The sequence below is a fragment of the Pelodiscus sinensis genome, chromosome 7, assembly GCF_052426305.1.
Source record: "Pelodiscus sinensis isolate ZL-2025 chromosome 7, ASM5242630v1, whole genome shotgun sequence".
In the NCBI taxonomy this organism is placed as follows: Eukaryota; Metazoa; Chordata; order Testudines; family Trionychidae; genus Pelodiscus; species Pelodiscus sinensis.
Window position 1 is genome coordinate 24,361,208 of NC_143058.1, and position 19,376 is coordinate 24,380,583.

Here is a 19,376-nt window from a genome sequence, read left to right on the forward strand (position 1 = left end):
ACTTCAACTAATGATGAATGATGCTTGACCTCTGGACCTGTTACTCTGAATTTTATGCAATGCTAAATTAATATGAAAGATCTCCACTAGAAAGACTTTAGCTATTATGCATGCAGCAGAAATTATATCATGTTATCCAATCCGATTTTTTTTCTGACGATGGAAAAATGTAGAACTGTGTTAAGATTTTAATGTGTATTTCCACTCAAGATTAATATCTTTTAGTTCTAAAAATATTTTTGGAAAGCAAATCAGTTTGCTACAAACATTGTCAAAAGGGCAGCTAGTCCACATGTCTTTGTTGTTTGTGTTTGAATATAATTAATTATGTAAAGCAATAGTTAGTGGGAGCTTAACAATTAGTAGAATCTGTCAAGTAGTCACATGGAAATTACTAACTAATTGAACTACTGGTCTTTTATTGTTTCACAAAGTAGCATTGAGTGTCATTCTTTTTATCTCATAACTTTGTTGTTATCACACATCTCATTTTTTAAGAAAGGTATGCTTCATAGTAGACTAATACATAAATAACCCTGCTGGTAATTTCACAATGTGCAAAAGTGTTTGAAATAAAAACACCTGTTTTAATTAGCATTCAGAGTTGCTCAGTTAAAAATGATAATTCTGTTCCAGTTATAAGACATTTAAAGCTTTGACTTTCCATCTGTATATTATATTATGATATTCCAGGATTGTTGTGAGTTAATTATGTTAACTTAAGAAACACTGCTTGCATTTAGAATTAAAAACTTCAGCTTGAATAGACAGAAAAGCAGATGCTATCTTTCTTGTCAATTGCTTTGTTGTGTGTTGCCTTGAAACTTTTCATATAATTTTGTGTCCAAAGGAAGTATGAATTTTTCAATGTTTTCGTAAGCTACCCAATATTTTAATATATTTCTTGGGGGAAGAGAGCATGTGGACACCCATGTATCTCTATGCATATCTATACACTAAAGGTATGAACAAATTCTGCTTTATATTTAAATTATCATGTTATGCTCATCTGTTTTCAAAATTAATTTTAGGAAAAACAGCTAGTAAAATATGTCCGAAGTTTTCAAATTAATTTAGTTTTACACCTCTGTTTCTCATCATTCCAGAAATTATAGTCACAACAATAGGAACTAAAAATACCAGCAATGGACAACCTAGGCTAGAGAGTGGGCCACATGAATGGCTTTTCTTCATATCAGTGGGCCACAATATTGTTATAACCAAAATGGTCTCCCAGAATAGGGTGATTTTGCTTATGGTGCTTGAGTACCTAGAATTTGTGGGGTGTACCAATTAAACTGTTGCAGTGCTTTGATTGGATGCAGAGGGAGTGCATGGCTCTCAGTCAATTTTATGTGAAATCCATATGCAGCTCCCTTCATGTGCTCTTGCTTTACATGCATGTCACTTCAGTAAAACCAATAGGAAAAAAAACCCCTAGGATGACAGAAACTGGCAGAATCTGGCAACCCTGCACATGGGCAACAATAAGCAAAATATCTTGTGTGCCCTGATGGGCTTCAGATTATCCACTACTGGGGTTAAACTAAATTCAGAAGGGGGAAGAATTGTGTAAGACCAAACATATGAATACAAACATACACAGCTAAAGCAGCATGAACGAACATGCAGATCCTGTCTTAGAACATGATGAACATTTCCATATATGTAAGGTTAGAGAAAAAGTCAAGACTTCAATAAGTAGTCCAAACACACAAAAGACCATGTCATCAACTTTCACATGAAATTATGAGGAATATGTAAAAAACAAGAAAAATTAATCATGAGGCACAAATCTTTATTTCACTGGACCAGTTCTTTGACAAAGAGGAATTGTAAAACTTATTGATGTATTTACATGTGCCTCAAGAAGTTTTTCTGTTTCAAGGTTAAATAAAATAAGCCAGAGTGCACACAGAATTACACACAATGTTTTGGGAGGGTAAACAGAACTATGTTTTCAAGCCTGCCATGCCATCTTTGTCCTGTCAACCTTTTTGCTGTTAAGCATGATAAAAGCAAGTCAGGCCGCAGAGTTAGGTTGCAGAAGTGAACACAAATTTGGTCTTTAAGGCATAATTTTCTTATTTTTAAGACCTCAATATTCATTTAACATAGGTACTGTAAGTACCATTACACTGTCAACATTTGCAAGCAATTATGCTACATTATATTCTGAATATGTCAGCTCACCATATAGCCAGATCAAGAAATAACTAGGTCATCACTGACATTAGAATGTGGTAAATCCAGGCAACATCTAGTTACATGTAGATGTTGACTTTTTAAATGATAAACACTGAATCAACACCTTTATGTCCGTGACCATATAAAGGACTGGATGCATCTCTTTCTATTTCAAATTCTCAGCTGGTATAAATCAATATGTAGCTCCAATGAAATTGGTGAAATTATGCCAATTTACACCTAAAGACTAGCTGATCAGTTGAGTAGAATTATTTGACTTTCATATTGCATAGGAGTATTTGAGTATATGATGGTTTAATGGGCAGCAGGTTTAAAACAAATAAAAGGAAGTTCTTCTTCACACAGCGCATAGTCAACCTATGGAACTCCTTGCCTGAGGAGGTTGTGAATGCTAGGACTATAACAGGGTTTAAAAGAGAACTAGATAAATTCATGGAGGTTAAGTTCATTAATGGCTATTAGCCAGGATGGGTAAGGAATGGTGTCCCTAGCTTCTGCTTATCAGAGGGTGGAGATGGATAGCAGGAGAGAGATTGCTTATGTTTAGCCACTGAATTATGTATAGTAATAACTTTTTAAAATGAAAGATTCATTTTGAAAACTTTTACACTATTCTGTAGCTTTAAAACATGTATTTTAAAGATAAACTTTAAAAATCAATACCAGCAGCGAAGACCAGCTTCTTTTCACTTTAAAGAAATGGAACAAATCAAGGTGATAATTATAAAAATTAGGCTTCATTATTAATATTAGAAAACATGCAAATGCATGTGAACAGGATTTTTTTTCATTAAGTTATAAAGTATTTCCCCACGGGAAGTTTTATTTTATGTCTTTAAAATAATTGTTTCATGCCCTGATTCAGCTCAGTTTAAGCACATATCTAACTTTAAACATATAGGCAGACCCATTCAAGTCAAGCCATAGATGAAAACAAGCTAAACAAAGTTTTTGTTAAGTGAAGTGCTGTTTTTTTTTTTTTTTTTTTGTATTTTAAATACATTAAAAGTTTTCCAAAGTAGAGTGAACCAAATATCCACCTGTATCGTTCATAAAAAGAAAAGTTAATAACTCAGGCGACTGGGAATGTAGAGGCTCCTGTTCTCACTAAATCATCAGTTAAGGGGCTTGTCTTCTCCCAAAATTTGTAACATGTATGCTGGTATACTTATATTGCTGTCATCAAACCAGTATTTCTGTGTGGCCATTCATATTCTGAAATAAAAATGTTTATACACCTCACAAAGTAAACTGAAAAAGCCACGCTTATCCCAGAATAAGTATGTCCATAGAGGGGGCTATACCGCTATATTTATAGCCATTTAAATTAATATTTAGTATATACCAGTATAACTTTCTAATATAGACAAGCCCTAAATCTTGCCCAGGACAGTAGCAAATGAACACTTGCTATTTAGTGACCTATGTGACATGGTTTAGTAGGCTCTGTGAAGTTCCTAGTTACATGTAGCAGCACTGAAAATAATTGTTACTTCAAGTGACATTCTCAACAAAGATGTCAAGGTCTGAGTGTGTGGGAAAGACGACTGACCTCTCCTTTTATCTCAAAAGAGCACCTGCCAGAACAGGTTTGAAGCAAATTGATGTGGCAGCATAGGGGAATTTCTGCTATAGATATAAAGAGACTTTGGTTTCCTGGGCAGTCTGATCTGCATTTTTCAAGAGTACTCAATTTCCTACAAATAAATCAGTTAAATAATATAAAAAGAAAAGGCCAGGTATGAGTGCTATAAACAGCCAATTAAAATTATGAAGGCAATTGTCCTTTTAGTTTGAGGAACTAGAATAAAGTGCTTAAAATGACCTCTTCCAATGTAGAAGAGAGTACAGAGAAAAAATTAAGTCTTATTCATAAGTTAAAGTACAAATCCCATGGTTGATTAGAGATATGGTCTGTTTGAAATAGTTACAGTTTCAGACTTCCGTTTTTACAATCAGCGGGTGGAGACCAACATAATCCAATTAATTGTAATTCCCTTTTGTGGCACTGGTAAAGTGGGGAATGATACTGTAAGTCCATTGAAGTCTTATCTTTGGTCAGATAATCCAAATGGATTCACATTATGAAACTAGTAACAGCTCTTTATAAAGTTCTAATGAACAGAATTGTTTTTGGTTTCTATGCAAAATAAAAGGTTCTGTCCTTGACTTTTATACCCAGGACTTTCTGCAAACCTGGCTCTGAATACTGCATTTGCTCTTTCAAATAATTTTTACGCTTCTGAGAAGCCCCATGTAAATCAATGGAAGTACTCGAGAATTAAATTTTGTAGGATCAAGCTCCTAATTTTTTTCTCCTAATAACTCAAAATAAACTAATGATCTACAGGTAAAATATGTCATACATCAATATATATGTGAAATATTTCTCTAAAGTACTGTAGCTGTAGACGAGGAACTTCTTAACTTTAGTTGAGGTTTCAATCCGTCTCAACTTTGTTGATCATCCATTACCCATGGAAAAAGATATATTGATCTTTATTGTTTTGTTAATGACCTCCTTTGATTATCAAAACTTATTAATCAAGGAATAAACAGACTGTTTCTGGAATCAGAAAGGAATTTCCTTCCTATGCCTAATCCTAGTAATATAATTGACTATATAACAAATAGCTTCTGATTTCTGTTCTTATTGGTTTTTTGTCTTCCTATGAAACTTTAGAGATTAACAATATCCAGAAATGGGACACTGGGCTTAATGGGCCACTTCCTGTGTACCTTGGTTCCTTTAAGTTTGTGTGATTCCTTTGTTATGACAAGGGACAAGAGGTTGTTTATGTAATAAATCAATGTAACAATTTTTGTGGGACAACAGTAAACCATTGTTGAGTTCAGATCTTACCACTGTAGCTAGAAAAATTACTTTTGCCTTTTTTTCCTTTAATCGGATTATTACAATTTAGTCGCAAGAATGTTTTACCCTTTGGGGTACATTATGTGTGAAGTAATTTATGAGCCATACATCACAAGCAGATAGTGAATTACATTTTGAATAAGTCTGCCAAATATTACAAAACATTGTGCATAGGTTTTTAGATTACAAAGAGGCCTTTGAGGAGCTGGAAATAGAAGTAGTGTTAGAACAGTACAAAAGGGAAGCAATTGAAGAACTGTGTCAGAATCCCAAAATACTCTGCTTTAATAATACAATTCATTTAAAATGACATGGAATATGGACATATTTTTCCAGTATGGAGTTGAACAGAGAGATACTATCTCACCCTTGATCTTCACTTTCTCTTTGTTCAAGATCTTGAAAAACCTTCAATAAGAATGTAGAGTATCTATCTGAGACATCTCCAGTTTGTGATAGCATTGTCATCTATGTAGAAGCACCTAAAGAAATTATCAAAAATCTGAACATAGAAGGGTGAGAGTATGAACTCTAAATGTATACCATAATTGTGTTTATTACACAAATACCTAAACCAAAAATATGGTGAGTTAGAAAGATGGATATTTACTCCAGCTAATTTAAACTCTACTAAGACAGAAAAATCAGATGAAAAAATAAAATAAAATTTACAGAAAGCCTTTGGATGGTGGCATACATAATGAAAAGCAAGCTCCCTGTTTAAAAAATGATTTGACACCTGTATCCTACAATCCAGGAAATATGGAGCTATTTTATTGGCATTTACCAAGAAAATTCAATTATATAAAAAAGCTGAGATTTAGGAACAAGGAACAGATTTTTTTGGTGTGGTATAATGGAGACCATTGAGAGAACAAACAAAAAGAGCAAAACAACAAAAAGGGCGCCTTAAAAACTGTGGAAACAAAGTTGCCATGTCCCAGAAAGAAATATCCACTTATAAGCAGGTTTTTTTTTTCCAAGCTGAGTAAGAATAAATATCACCACCATTTCTCATACCTTTTATTTGTTAGGGGTATAGAAAGTCTGAGATCCAGGTTCTGCCTTATATCTGAACTTTGTTCAGTTCAAGGAAGGCAGCAATCATCAGGATTCTATGATTTGGTAAGTGGTGGCCCTAACATAAGATAGCTTAGTTATGAGGCTGCTGTAACTTATATCATTGGGTATATTCTACCCCAACTAGTTGTCTCTGGACCCCCCAGGGTCCCTATGCACATGCAGAATTTGCAACTGTACCCACTAGGACAGCACTAAGAATGGGTTGGCTTAGACACATGAGAGCTGCCCTGGTGATCCCCCAAATTATGGCAATGTGATGTGCAAATGCTGGAGGGGGAAAGCAGGGGCAGGTAGCAGGTCACCACTGCCACTGTTTCCACCTATCCTGAGGCCGCCTGAGCTGAGCTTACCACTTGCTGGAGGCTGGAGCAGCTGTGGCTCCCAGTAAACTGTAGAGGTGAGTGGCAACCTCAGCAACAGCCAGGCATTTAACCCCAACCTTGCTGGACTCTCACAAGGAAAGGTGCCCTGGAGAAGAGATGGGGAAAGCCTAGGGGTAGTCATATGCAGGGGGTTCACAGCACCCAATAAATTCTAAGGATGGCCCTGTCCATAATGCTGTAATGGTACTGGCATGGAAGTAAGAATCTGGCTCAGATTGTAGAGTCGACAGACTGGATGTAGGTTATTATGTCTAAGTTATGGAAGCATGTTTTATGATAATTCTTAAGACATTCAATTGTATTTGAGGGAAAACATCTGATGCTATATAAAATCACTACTCTTCCAGTATATAATAGTTGGTTCAGTTTGATTTTCTGTTTTTTATAAAAATTTGTAAATATCCTATTTATTACTGTAATTATTATATCAAGTCATTAATGGTGGTCAATCTTGTATTGTGACAAATAACTAGCATCTAATCCTTAAAATGGTATTTGGAGAGAAAAATATGGTAATGATAAAGTTTGTTTTTGCATATCAATTGCAGTCTTTGTTTAGCATCACTATCCATTTTAATGCATCCAGTTATTTACAGAAACTGATAAAGTGATAACTTGTTTAATGTAATGGAATCACCAGCTGATCATGTCTCAGAACTTTTGTACTTCTTTTTATGATTTCATGGTGTGCTATTTCTGAGCTGCTTGTAAATTTTTGGCAATACTGGGTCACTTTCCTCAGAAACAATGAGCAGTTCATCCCCATGTGACTCCATGTACTTCTGTGAAGTTGCTCTGAGGATGAATGTGGTCCAGTGTATCCAAGTATAGAAACCTTATTTCTTTCTAGAACACATCAAGTTTTAAGTTAGCAGCACTGGGTTGTTCCAACTTGCCCTCAGGTCAGTGAATTGTCATTTCAGAGAACTGGAATAAACACCACCATGAATACACATAAAAGATGTTTTGCTTTTTAGTTATAACTGCTCAGGAGTTTGTACCTAAACTCAGTAGTTTGCACCTAAACATGATAATGGGCAGACTAGTAATACATAGATACATATGTAGGTTATTTACTTGTCCTATTAGTCATATATCATCTATTTACATCAAATGCTGTAAACTTTGTAAAAGCTTCAGTTTTCCATTAAGAGGACCTCCTTTAGAACTGGTGATTTACACTGTAGGGTAGTAAATGCAGTTTTTGTTTGACTGATTGGATCCATGAAGATCTGTCAACAATAAAGCTTGGTGAATTGAGTAAAAAAGTTATTCATGAATATTTTTCATTCTTCTTGTGCCCTTGTTGGCACCCAGGCCAGAAACTATATAAATGAACATGGCGAAATAAAACCTAGTGATTCACTTTACTGGTATTTCACGCTCCTTTCAGCTGCTTGAATGATCCTGGAAGAGAAAGATGGTAGAGGTCTGTGCAAATCTAGATAGTAGGCCACTTTGGCCCTAGAGAAGGGGAGAGGAGAAAGAATCATGCAGGTTAGTGACAAGTATCACAAGGGAGGAGAGAACTTTGTTGGTCTGCATGGGATGGGCATTCCATACATCGGCTCTAAGGTTCACTCTTATTTCAGATAAATGTCTGAACTTTTGGATGTTTCTTTAAATTGAAATTGCAAAGCTAATTTAAAACATTTCCATCACTAATTTAAAATGAAGTGTCATCGCTCTAAAGAGGCAGACAGATAGTTGCTCTCCTATTCAGGATTGTGATTATGAAATCCCACCATTCCTGGGGTTTTATCAAAGGCAGCTTTATCTTTATGCAAGTTTTTCACATTTTTAACATGCATTTAGATTATCAATCAAGCTAAAACAAGTCTTCTACCACCACGTAAACTAACACTGCTATATTTGCCAATCCTGAGGATGGTCAGGCCCAAAGTGAAAAGGAATAGCAGGGCTTTACACTTAGTCCATGGTCACATGATACAGTATGACTACGTCTACACTGGCATGATTTTCCAGAAATGCTTTTAACGGAAAAGTTTTCCGTTAAAAGCATTTTCAGAAAAGCATGTCTAGATTGGCAGGACACTTTTCCGCAAAAGCACTTGTTGCAGAAAAGCATCCGTGGCCCATCTAGACGCGCTTTTTCGCAAAAAAGCCCCAATAGCCATTTTCGCAATCGGAGCTTTTTTGCACAAAACAAATCTCTGCTGTCTACACTGGCCCTTTTGCGCAAAAGTTTTTCGGAAAAAGACTTTTGCTGGAACGGGAGCAGCATAGTATTTCTTACATGAGATAGTCAGTGCTTTTGCAGAAATTCAAGCGGCCAGTGTAGACAGCATGCAAGTATTTCCACAAAATCAAATGATTTTGCGGAAAAACTTGCCAGTTTAGACACAGCCTCTGGCTTTGTGGCCAGAGATTTTATGCGGTTTATCCCAGACTAAGCTGTCCTGTGTAGATCCCTCGTTACGCTGCTGTTGAATGAGTGATCAGAGAAGTCTATTAAAAAAAAGCTGTCCACACCAAAATGGTGGAAAGGATATTAAGGGGGATTCCATGTGATGGAAGAACAGTCCTGTCTCCTTCTCCCCATTGCCAGGGCTTTATTGTATCATGGGGTTCCATTTTGGAGTTCTCACCTTGGTGATAGCTATTGGGACATAGTGGTGCACAATTCAAATGGCTTTTAATCAGCTGGGGAGAAGCCCACAAACCACATGGAATGGGTAAAGCATTGCTCTTTCGACACCTAGATAAGGGAGGGACTAAAAGCCTTTGTAAATGTAACAAACAAGGCTTTCCCTGAGAGGAAATAATAAAATTGTTATAAGTGTAAAATATCAAAAGGAGTCATTTCACAATAATATGCTGTATGATCCTTCTTGTGAGAAAAGTTTTGAAAGATTGTTTTGAAAACAGCTTTGAACAGAAGCTTAAGTTCTGCTCTTCTTCCTTTACATACAGTAAAATTCAAGTTATTCAATTCCCAGATATCCACAAATACTAGTTTTTTGAATTTACAGGGGCACAATTAACAGTGCCGCCTGCCGGTAGAACTGGGAATTAGCTCTTACAAGCCCACAGGGCACCTCCTTCTAGCTGGTGTCTCCCCAGGTCCTCACTGCATGTTCCAGTTCTAGACCCATATTGTTCCCGGACCATAGCGTCCCCTTCAGGATACTGCCCTCTGACAGTATCCACCTCAGTTGTCTCTCAGTCTCTCTTCTGGGGGGTGGAGATTATCACCAGTCCCGCATCTTTGCACTCTGGAGTCCTCTCCTCCATGGGAATCCCCTATCCCCCTTTACCCACCTTGCCTCAGTGACCCACTGCTAGTCGTCATCTAGCCGCTCACCTCAGGGGCAAACTGCAGTCTGAAATGGCCACTCATCATTGGCAAGCGGGTGTGGACCTACTGCCTTCTCCTATCTCTGGCTGTGGCCCTGAAGCCTTAGTACACTCAGGCGTTGACTCAGACCCTGCAGCCTGGGCATGAGGTCAGGATAGAGCTCCCCAGCTCTGCCTGCCTTTTCCCAGCCCTACCCTATTTCAGGAAGCCTCCAGCTACCCTGGCAGTCAGATCCTCCTCCTCACCAGCTAGAGCAAGAGTGTATGTGTCCATGCCTCTCTCCTGGAGCCCTTATTTATACAGACCCCTGCTGGGCCCTAATGGGCGATATCAGCCTCAGCTATGGGCTTTGCTCTCAGCCCTCTCCTTGGGCTGGGTTTTAGCCTTAAAGGGCCAGTGCAGGGCAGATGCTCTGTCACACACCCTCTCCCTTAAGTATCTCCCAGAGGGGTTTCCCTAACACCCCAGCAGGTCATGAAAGGTCTCTCTCTCCTCTGGAGCAGCCTACTCCCCTTTTCAAGATTAAGGATCCCCACAGTGGTCTTCTACACTCTTGTGAGGCCCCTCTCTCAGTCCAGGTCCCCACTGAAGTGTGCTTTGCTCCCTAGTGGGTCCCTTGTGTAGTCCGGGGTCCCTCTACCTCAGAGGCTCCCTTATTTGAGGGAACCTCATCATTCTCTCCTTTGGGGTAGTCTGGGTTGAGACTCCTTCTTAGCTTCCCACTCCACTCCCTGGGGGCAGGGCCTCTTGATATGGCTCTGTGTGGCAATGGAAGGACCTCTTATGCCTTCCCGTCACCAGAGCCTTCCTACACACCAGCTGTGGCTTAGTCTTTCGCTTAGGGCTAGTCGGGGCCTTACAGGTCCCCTTGCACTTCCTTTTCTGGTGCACAGGTTCCCCACAGGTCCAACATGTTTGGGGGCCCCCGTTACCTTCATAGGGGTTGCTTTCTCATTGTCCATATTATCTGGGTGGGGCTTCCCCTGTGCCCATAGGCAAAAAAAATTCTAGGTCCAAGCACCAGCTCATAGGTCTTGGTGCCCAGTTTCCCACGGAGTCTAGTTGTCCACCCCTAGAGTGGCCAGACCAGTCACCCTGCTGCTTGGCAAGCTGGGCCACCATGCCCTCCAAAAAAAATCCATTTTTTCCAGTTGTCTCACTCACTGTCTCCCAACATGACCTAATGGCCAGAGTCTGTAAGACAGCCCTGTTGGTACCAGGGGGCACAGCCCAATGGCCAGAGTTCATAAAATAGTCCCCTTGGTCACATGGCAGTACAGCCTAATGGCCACAGATTTAAAGTCAGCTCCCTTAGTTATAGGCAGTACAGCCCAAGTCTATCAAATAGCCCCCTTGTATCGGAAGAGTCCACACATATATGCTGGAAGATGCGGGTGTCACAGGGCACCTCCACAGCACCTCTTGCTGGTAGCACTGGGAATTAGCTCTTGCAAGCTCTCAGGACACCTCCTTCTGGCTGGTGTCTCCCTGTGTCCTCACTCCATGTTCCAGTTCTGGATTCATATAGCTCCCAGAACACAGTGTCCCCTTCAGGATATTGCCCTCTGACAATCTCCTTTACAGTTGTCTCTGAGTTCCCCTTCGAGGGAGAGGGCATATCAACCGTCTCACATCTTTACACTCTGGGATACTCTCTTCCCAGGGAATCCCCCTATTTCCCAGTACCCATGTTGCCTCAGTGACCTACTGCCAATTGTATCTAGCCCCTTACCTCAGGGGTAAACTGCCATTTGAAATGGCCACTCATCATTGGCAAGGGGATGTGGACCTGCTGCTTTTTCCTCTCTCTGGCTGTGACCCTACAGCCTTAGTACACCAGGTCCTGCAACGTGAGGTCAGGACAGAACTCCCCAGCTCTGCCTGCCTTTTCCCAGCTCTGCTCTATCTTAGGAAGTCTTCAGCTCCCCAGCCAGAGCAAAAGTGTGTGGGTCCAAACCTCCCTCCTAAAGCCCTTATTTATACAGCCCCAACTGGGCCTTGATGGGCAATATCAGCCTCAGCTGTGGGCTTTGTTCTTGGCTCTCTCCCAGGGCTGGGTTTTAGCTGTAAAGAGCCAATGCGGAGGCAGATGCCCCGTCATAATAGCCCAGGTAGCCCTATGTTAAACTAGAGCATTTCCTTTCATCCAAGTGCCCAGTTTTCTGAAAGTTTCATATTTCCCCCAAGCTAGTAAGATAAATGGTAAGGTATCGTGAGTGATGGTTTTCTTGTTCTGCAATTTAATTCCCACAAAAATAAACAAATTCCTCCAAACAGTCTAATAAAAAGAGATGCTATTTTGCAAATGGTCTGAAATAAGATTTTCCAGCTCCTAAGGAACCTCTATCTGTATCCACTACACTTCCTTGGTATTCTATTGTAGCTGTATAGAACTTTTACCCCAGTGGACAATGAGAAATGGAGCTAACCCAAACTGAGACACATTATTTTACTTCCATTCTATCTCTTTTCCTCCCCTTTCTCCCTCCTATGTGTTTGTCCTTGATTCTCATTCCTTCTCTCTTTATTTCTCCCTAACATGTTCCTTTCCCCTTTTAACCACTGTTTTATTATCCTCTATCCTTCTCCATGTTTTTTTCTGAGGATAGGTCTACACTAATGCAGCAAGTTGACTTAAGATATGAAACTCCAGCTATGTTATTACAGCAGAGTTCTACTAGAGACACCTTCCCATCAACTTACCTTACCCTTCTCATCCGGGGGTAGAACATAAGTTCAATTGGAGAGTGATCTGCAGTCAATTTGGTTAATCATTCCCCAGTGCATTGATCTCCACTCTTTTGATCTCAGCTGTAATGTAGATGTAGCCCTGGTCCTTTTGTCTTCTACTTTTCTGCCTTCTCTCTTTCCTCAGCCTATTCCAGTGTGGGCAACACAAACAATTCCAGATCTCCTGTCCTGAACTTGTGATCTGTATTCCTTTCCCTTCTGCTTTAACACATAACAGGTAACCAATTAGCAGGGGGCATGGAACTATTTCATCAGATAGGTGGATTCAGTTCCATAAGAATCTCATGAATAACAAACACACTGTGGGACAGATTCTGATATTTGTATTCGCTTTGGACAGTACTTTACTCTGCAAATGATCCCAGTGAAATGAATGGCACTGTTTGCAGAATGAACTACTGCCTAATGTGGCCCTATTGGCTTTAGTGGAAATATGCCATGAAAGCAAGATATGCCCAGTAGAATGGCCTAAAAAAGGATGCCTTGTAAAATAAAGAATACTTAAAAAGAGGGTGCAAAGGAACACTACTCTTTTCCAGCGACAAGTCTGTTTGCAAGATGGAATATCCTCTAAACTGGAATCTGATCCTCTTTAAAACTTAGGTCTCTCCTGGTTATTTTAATTTTTTAATTGGTCTTTATGTGGATTTTTTCCTTTTGGAAGTGGGGACCCTTATGGTGTATATCAGCCATACATGAACACATATTTGTTTGCACAGGAACTAAATGCAAGTACGTTTTAAAATGATATACTACTAGAAAAGTTTATTTAAAAATAATAACAAAATGGTTAAAGTACACACTCCCTTCACAAATGTAAAACAAATGTAACATATTTATTTCCAAAGAGCCTTAATGAGAACCCTCTAACTTTCTTTTTTCACTTCTCATTCTTACTATTCTATTAGCGCAATATTTTGAGAGACTCCCTAGATGTGCTTATGTCCTTATTTGAAATAAATGATATCATCTGGCAACTAGTAGGGAAAAATCAAATGTTTTTATAAAAGCAGCAATTTTAGGACCTGCTTCTTTGAGGTGTTTAGCAGCCTCCACTCCCAAGGAAATCAGTAGCCATATTTATATACTCTGAATCCAAATCTTTTACTTAGGTAAAACACTGACTCCACTGGGATTTGGGATTGAGTAAGGTCCACAGAATGAGGCCCTTTGTTCAAATTGAAATGTATTTCAATTGCATGTAGCTTCTAGGTCTTAATATTTCCCCATCGCCTTAGTATGTGTGTAACTCCAACCAGTGGGAACACAATTGAATGTTACAGTAAATGGACTGATATTTTCTTTTTACTTTTTTTGTGATATTTTTATTTGACATTTGTCCCTTCTAGCAAACATTTTTTAAAAATATCTTATTGCTAGAGGGTAAAGTGACACCCTTTGATTTCAAGAAGATACATTCCTAACACGTTTCCTTGAAGAGCTGGAAATGGTGCAAAAATCTGGGAAAATAAGTTTATGTAAAACCTTAGAAGCCAAGTATTTCACATTAGACATTTAAGACAAATGCATGGTAAAAACAAAGGCTTTTTTTTTTTTAAGGTTTCTACTTAAACTTCTGTGCCAGAGCTACAGTACTTATACATTTTCTAAATGTGTTTTAAGCAATAAGTTGTACAACATTTTTAGAACATGTGTTAAGCTATTTCTCTAAGAATGAAGCTCTTAACAAAACATAAGCACTCTGCATGAGATCTTAGCAGCAAAGTGCTTAAAAGATAAAGTAAGAATTGGTACCATGGGAAGAACACCAGCTGTAGAGCACACAGGTCCATTATGAGAAGTATGGTAGTGGGTAGGGAGAAAATGATTTAATCAGGAGTAAAACCAATTTTATTATAAGGACACGCAGGGGGTGTGGCACCATAGTGAGAGGGACATTTCAAAATATCTGACAGATTTCAACAATGTGAAAACCCACCCTGTTCTTTAAAGTGACAGTAGACCCCATTAGGTCTCTCTTTTTGATGCTATTGTGAACAGCTGACTGTTTAAAGCTGGCCTGCTAAGATGCTGTCGATCTATTTCAATAGTGTCTAGCAAAATAAAAGGCTAATTGTTGAAATACAGTCAATCAAATATGATCTTGTGGTCTAAACAAGGTCCCTTCTGCTAATTCATTTCAGATCAAGTCATTATTTTTATGATTGAGGTAAGACTGGATTTTTTCTAAAAAAAGGAAGAGAGGAAAAGGAATGGGGAAAAAACACGTGATAGTCACAAATTCATTGTTTCAAAGAATTGCTATAAATTTGAGGCATGGGTGCATTAATTTATTTGCAGACACCTTCAGAGACCAATATTTCATTAACATTTATTCACATTTATAGAGAAAAAAAGACAAAGAAACGTGCATCCTGAAATCGAACTTGAATTTGTCAAAAGCAAATTCTCTGTAGACAAAAACCCATTAGAAGAACTTAATGGCAAACAGGTTTTTCTATTATTTTGTTCAAAGAATGGAATGATAAAAATTATGTACAAAGTTAGGTAAACAGGATGAACTTGAGTCCAGCTGAACTGCTAAACACCCAATTTCAGTGAGCTTTGGTATAGATTGCCAGGGATGTGCTGATTTTGTCTGTAGTTTTCATGGTTGTCTCTAGATTTGCATGCTGGCTAAAACTTGTCTAAAAGTTTAAAAAGTCACATCATACATTTTAAAAGCCAAATACATTTTTGGAGTAGCAGAACTTGTACATATCCTTTTAATTATAAGGGGGATTTACACTTTCACAGAGTTTTATATGAATTATGATTCAGTTATTTATTGTGTTCTAATAACACCAAACTTCTATAACAAGAGAAAAATAGAATAATAATCACACTTTGCTTTGTTTATTAGAAACTTTATTTTAGCATTTAGTTTCTTTTATATTGAAATGTCTCAGCTCAGTCAAGCTTCAAAAGAAAACATTTTTGTTGTTTGCAAAAACAGTTTTGTAAGCACTTGTGGTTTGCCTTTAGTGTGTTATCATTTTTGACAGCTTTGCATAGCCTAGGTAGGCCAACAGGGGTCTGTCTAATATTGTTGCTGGGCAAATCTTCCTCCCAGAGATGAAAACCAAACAAAATATTTTTAAAGCAGCAAGAAGGAATTAATATCCTTTCTCTCACAGTACTCTATTCCTTGCTGACATTGCATTCAGGCAAAAACGGAGAAAAGTGTTACCCATTATTCCCTTGTACATAGCAAGGCTAACACATGTAAAGCAATAACTCATTTTCTATTGCCATGTTTAGCATATGTCTCCTGTTGGCTCAGTAAGGCCTTTAGGCCGGTCCCTTGAGCCGGCCATCATTGGCAACTCTTAGCCCCTCGGCCTCAAAACCAAATAGCTTTGAATCATGTTGAGCTGTGATGCTAATTTTCATACTGAAGCATTATGGGAATAAATGTATCTGACATACTGTGTCAATGGTACTGTCTCTTTGTGTCTCTTGTTTTTTTGTCAGCTGCATTCCTACAGATGGTATTCCATTCAAAATGTGCTCTTCCTACCAATCCCCCTCCCATACACACACACACGCACAGCACCAAACCTCTAGGTGCAGAAGGCTGTTAACGGTTGCTGATGATAGTAGGCAAACATTAACATAATAATTAGTGTCTTGTAATTGTTTCATTAAAACCAGTTGTTCCATTTCTCCTCGTGTTTTCCCAGAAGAGAAGCTGAATTTGGACGACAGCCAGTGGGAGGACATCCACGTTGTCACCGGAGCACTCAAGATGTTTTTCAGAGAGCTGCCTGAGCCACTGTTCCCATACTGCTTCTTTGAACAGTTTTTGGAGGCAATAAGTAAGTACATCACATACAGTAGCAGCTAGTGAAATAGCCTATAAGTTAAAAATAATCAACCAAAAAAACAGAGGCATCTCTGATGTGTTTTACCATCCACTAACCCTGATCCTGTCTTTTTATTGGTCTTGATTTTCTTTTATCTACTACAACATTTTATTATCTAACTGGAAAAATTACTGTATTGGCTATGTACAGATTTTAAATATGCAATTTATCTTAGGTAGATAAGAGAGATTTAGGAAAAAAGAAAAATGCTCATATTTTGTCTCATTTCACTGGAGGCATTCTAGGCTGATAAATTATGTACTTCCAACCACAGTATTTAATGCAGGACTAATATTTGTGAATTACAAGAACACCTACTTGCGTTTTGAGGGGAAAGTTCAGCAGTATGTATCCAGAATGTGACGCATATCACAGGTTATGTATGCTTACAAAATATATCTTACAATAACCATGCATATAATGCAATGATATTAAAGATATTTTCTTTTTCGTACCTATTATTAATTTTGTTTTAAAAAATTACTGCAAGCAGAACCAGTACTTTCAAACCACAAAGCAACTTCTGGTACATATAGCTAGGGGTTGCATGCTACCAACACATCTCTAAATTTAATATCTTAAGGTTAACTTTATAGACTCTAACAGCTTGGGGAAAACATTGCCTGCCAAACAATCTGAGTTTGGGCTTTTTCTCTCTCTCTTTTCTTCCCTTTTAAAAAAAGCTTGCAACCTAACAGGAGTTTAAATAAAACCCAATAAAAAGAATCTCCAGGAAAAACAATACAGCACTTAGGGATCTGTTCTCTGAATGACGCTCACGCATAACTGCCATTATCGTTAATGAGAGTTGTGCGCGCGCGCATATCAGTCAGAGAATATGGAAACCTTAATGTGCTGTTTAATTTGATTTTATGTTCATAAGAGTGTTTAGGTTCAACTAAAGCTCTTCATGACTAGCATCAGATATAATGAAGTTGAATAAATCTCTCAAGATCCTTCTCTTCCCCTCTCAGCTACTTAAAGATATCCTGTAGTTAAATACACAATGCAAAGGAAAGACATCATGTAAAAAATTTCACTTTTGGAGGCTTAGTCCATGGCCCCCCTTCATCTTCTTTCACAGTGCAAGAAAAAAATAGGCCTAAAGATTGTCTTCTGGGGCTTGAGCCATATCTCATAATCTCTGTAATGCTCAAAGAGGAAAAAAATAAAGAGGAAAAATATATCCATTTCCATACTGTGTTCAGTTTTGACTTCAGTGCCACATTGTAATGAAGAGATGTTTCTTTGGAGTACTGATGTTCCAGCATGCACTCAAGTCATGTGCCATCTACCTGCTATGTCCTCTTGAAATGTTGGATCTTTGGTGCTTCAAGAGGATATAATAGGTGCATTTTGCTCCACATCCCATGTACTTTATTCTAAGTGTTTGATCCATATTCTCTGCCATGAATCTCTTTCTCTTCCTGATGTATTGACAGCAAATCTAGACTTTTGCACTTTGTATTAATGCTTCAGCTGAGCTAGAAGAAAAACATATTTTGGAGCACATTATCTTGATTCCATGATCTTATCCTTTACATTAATTTATGTTCTTACCCCCTGTGTTAGCCTTCACATGCAAAATATTCTGGAGGCTCATTTTGAAAATAACACGTAACTAACAGTAAACTTGTGAATTAGCATTTGAAAGCTTGTTGTGGGGAGGGACATACACCCTAGTGGTACATTAATATTAATGTATGAAAAAATAGTATTTCTGCTCATTTAACTATTATTAATTCTTATTATAATTCTGAAGCTGTTATACACATTGATAGACTAATTAACAGACATTTTGAAAGGGTTTTAAGACTGTTTATTTCTGAGGATAAAATATTTGCAGTCTGATAAAAGCATCATTTTGTTGGTCCTTGTTGCTTCCATTGTTATACCTCCGAGTGATTTCTAGCTAATCCATCCATCTAATGTAATCTATCACATCTCTATATCTCACCCCTACATCCATAATACCTGTCCCTCTAGACTCTGAACAATTTGCTTTTGAATAGCTAGAAATCACTTTAACAATTCACAGAACAACCTGCATGGAACATTTGTATTGTTTTTAGACTTAGAGTCAGGTGGGGAAGTGGTATGGATGAAGTTTTTTCAGTCATCTATTTCAGAATATAGAAGCCCATTCATGATACGATTGAAATCCATTCCAAAACTCTCATTCACTTTGATGAGAATGACATGACACTGACCATTCCTGGCTAGTTTCATTGCTTAGTATAGCAGATAGCAAACTGCTTTAAGTGGGTATTGTGGGATGGCTCTGTTGCAGACGAGTCCCTTGAATGGTGTACATATGAACTCCAGTTGTAAGTTATAGATGTCTAATCTCTGTCAGGGGATATTGCCAGCAAAGCAACCACTCATGGCCCTTACTAAGTTAAATAGAGAACAAAACAATCCTAGGATTAAAGGATAAAAGGTAATTTAGGTCTACCCCATCCATCATACATTGGGTTGTACACTGAGCACCATGTATTTGGTGAGGAAGATGAAGTAGTCTAAAAACCTGCTATTAGTAATAGCTGAGAATAATCAAGAAGCAGGGCATTTCCTGAGGATTTGGCCTTCTAGCTAGGAGAAGTTAATTCCCAGAACTTTCATGCTATCCTTATGCTAATGCTATTTTAAGCATTAAATGAAAAGTAACTTACACAGTAAGCCTATGGATATTTTTTCCTGGATTATATCATTTCATTTGGCTTCAGTTGGTATGTACATCGCTTCAGAAAATTACCACACTGTGTATTAGTCAATCAGATTGCTTGAATTATCTCTCAACATTCCATTCCCCTTATAAATAAACTTAAATATGGCCATAATATTAAAATTTAATTCAGGGAAAATATAGAATCATACAGTTTTGCTTACCC

General features: G+C 38.1%; 1 protein-coding gene across 4 annotated transcripts in view; it reads left to right on the forward strand.

Annotated features, from left to right (window-relative positions):
- ARHGAP15 (Rho GTPase activating protein 15) overlaps positions 1–19,376 on the forward strand; it is a 497,535-nt gene that overhangs the window by 397,978 nt on the left and 80,181 nt on the right. For all 4 annotated transcript variants that reach the window (XM_075933317.2, XM_075933318.2, XM_025191035.3 and 1 more), the window contains one exon: positions 16,303–16,437. In XM_075933317.2, coding sequence (XP_075789432.1) covers positions 16,303–16,437 — 135 coding nt within the window. The remainder of the gene's footprint in view (positions 1–16,302; positions 16,438–19,376) is intronic.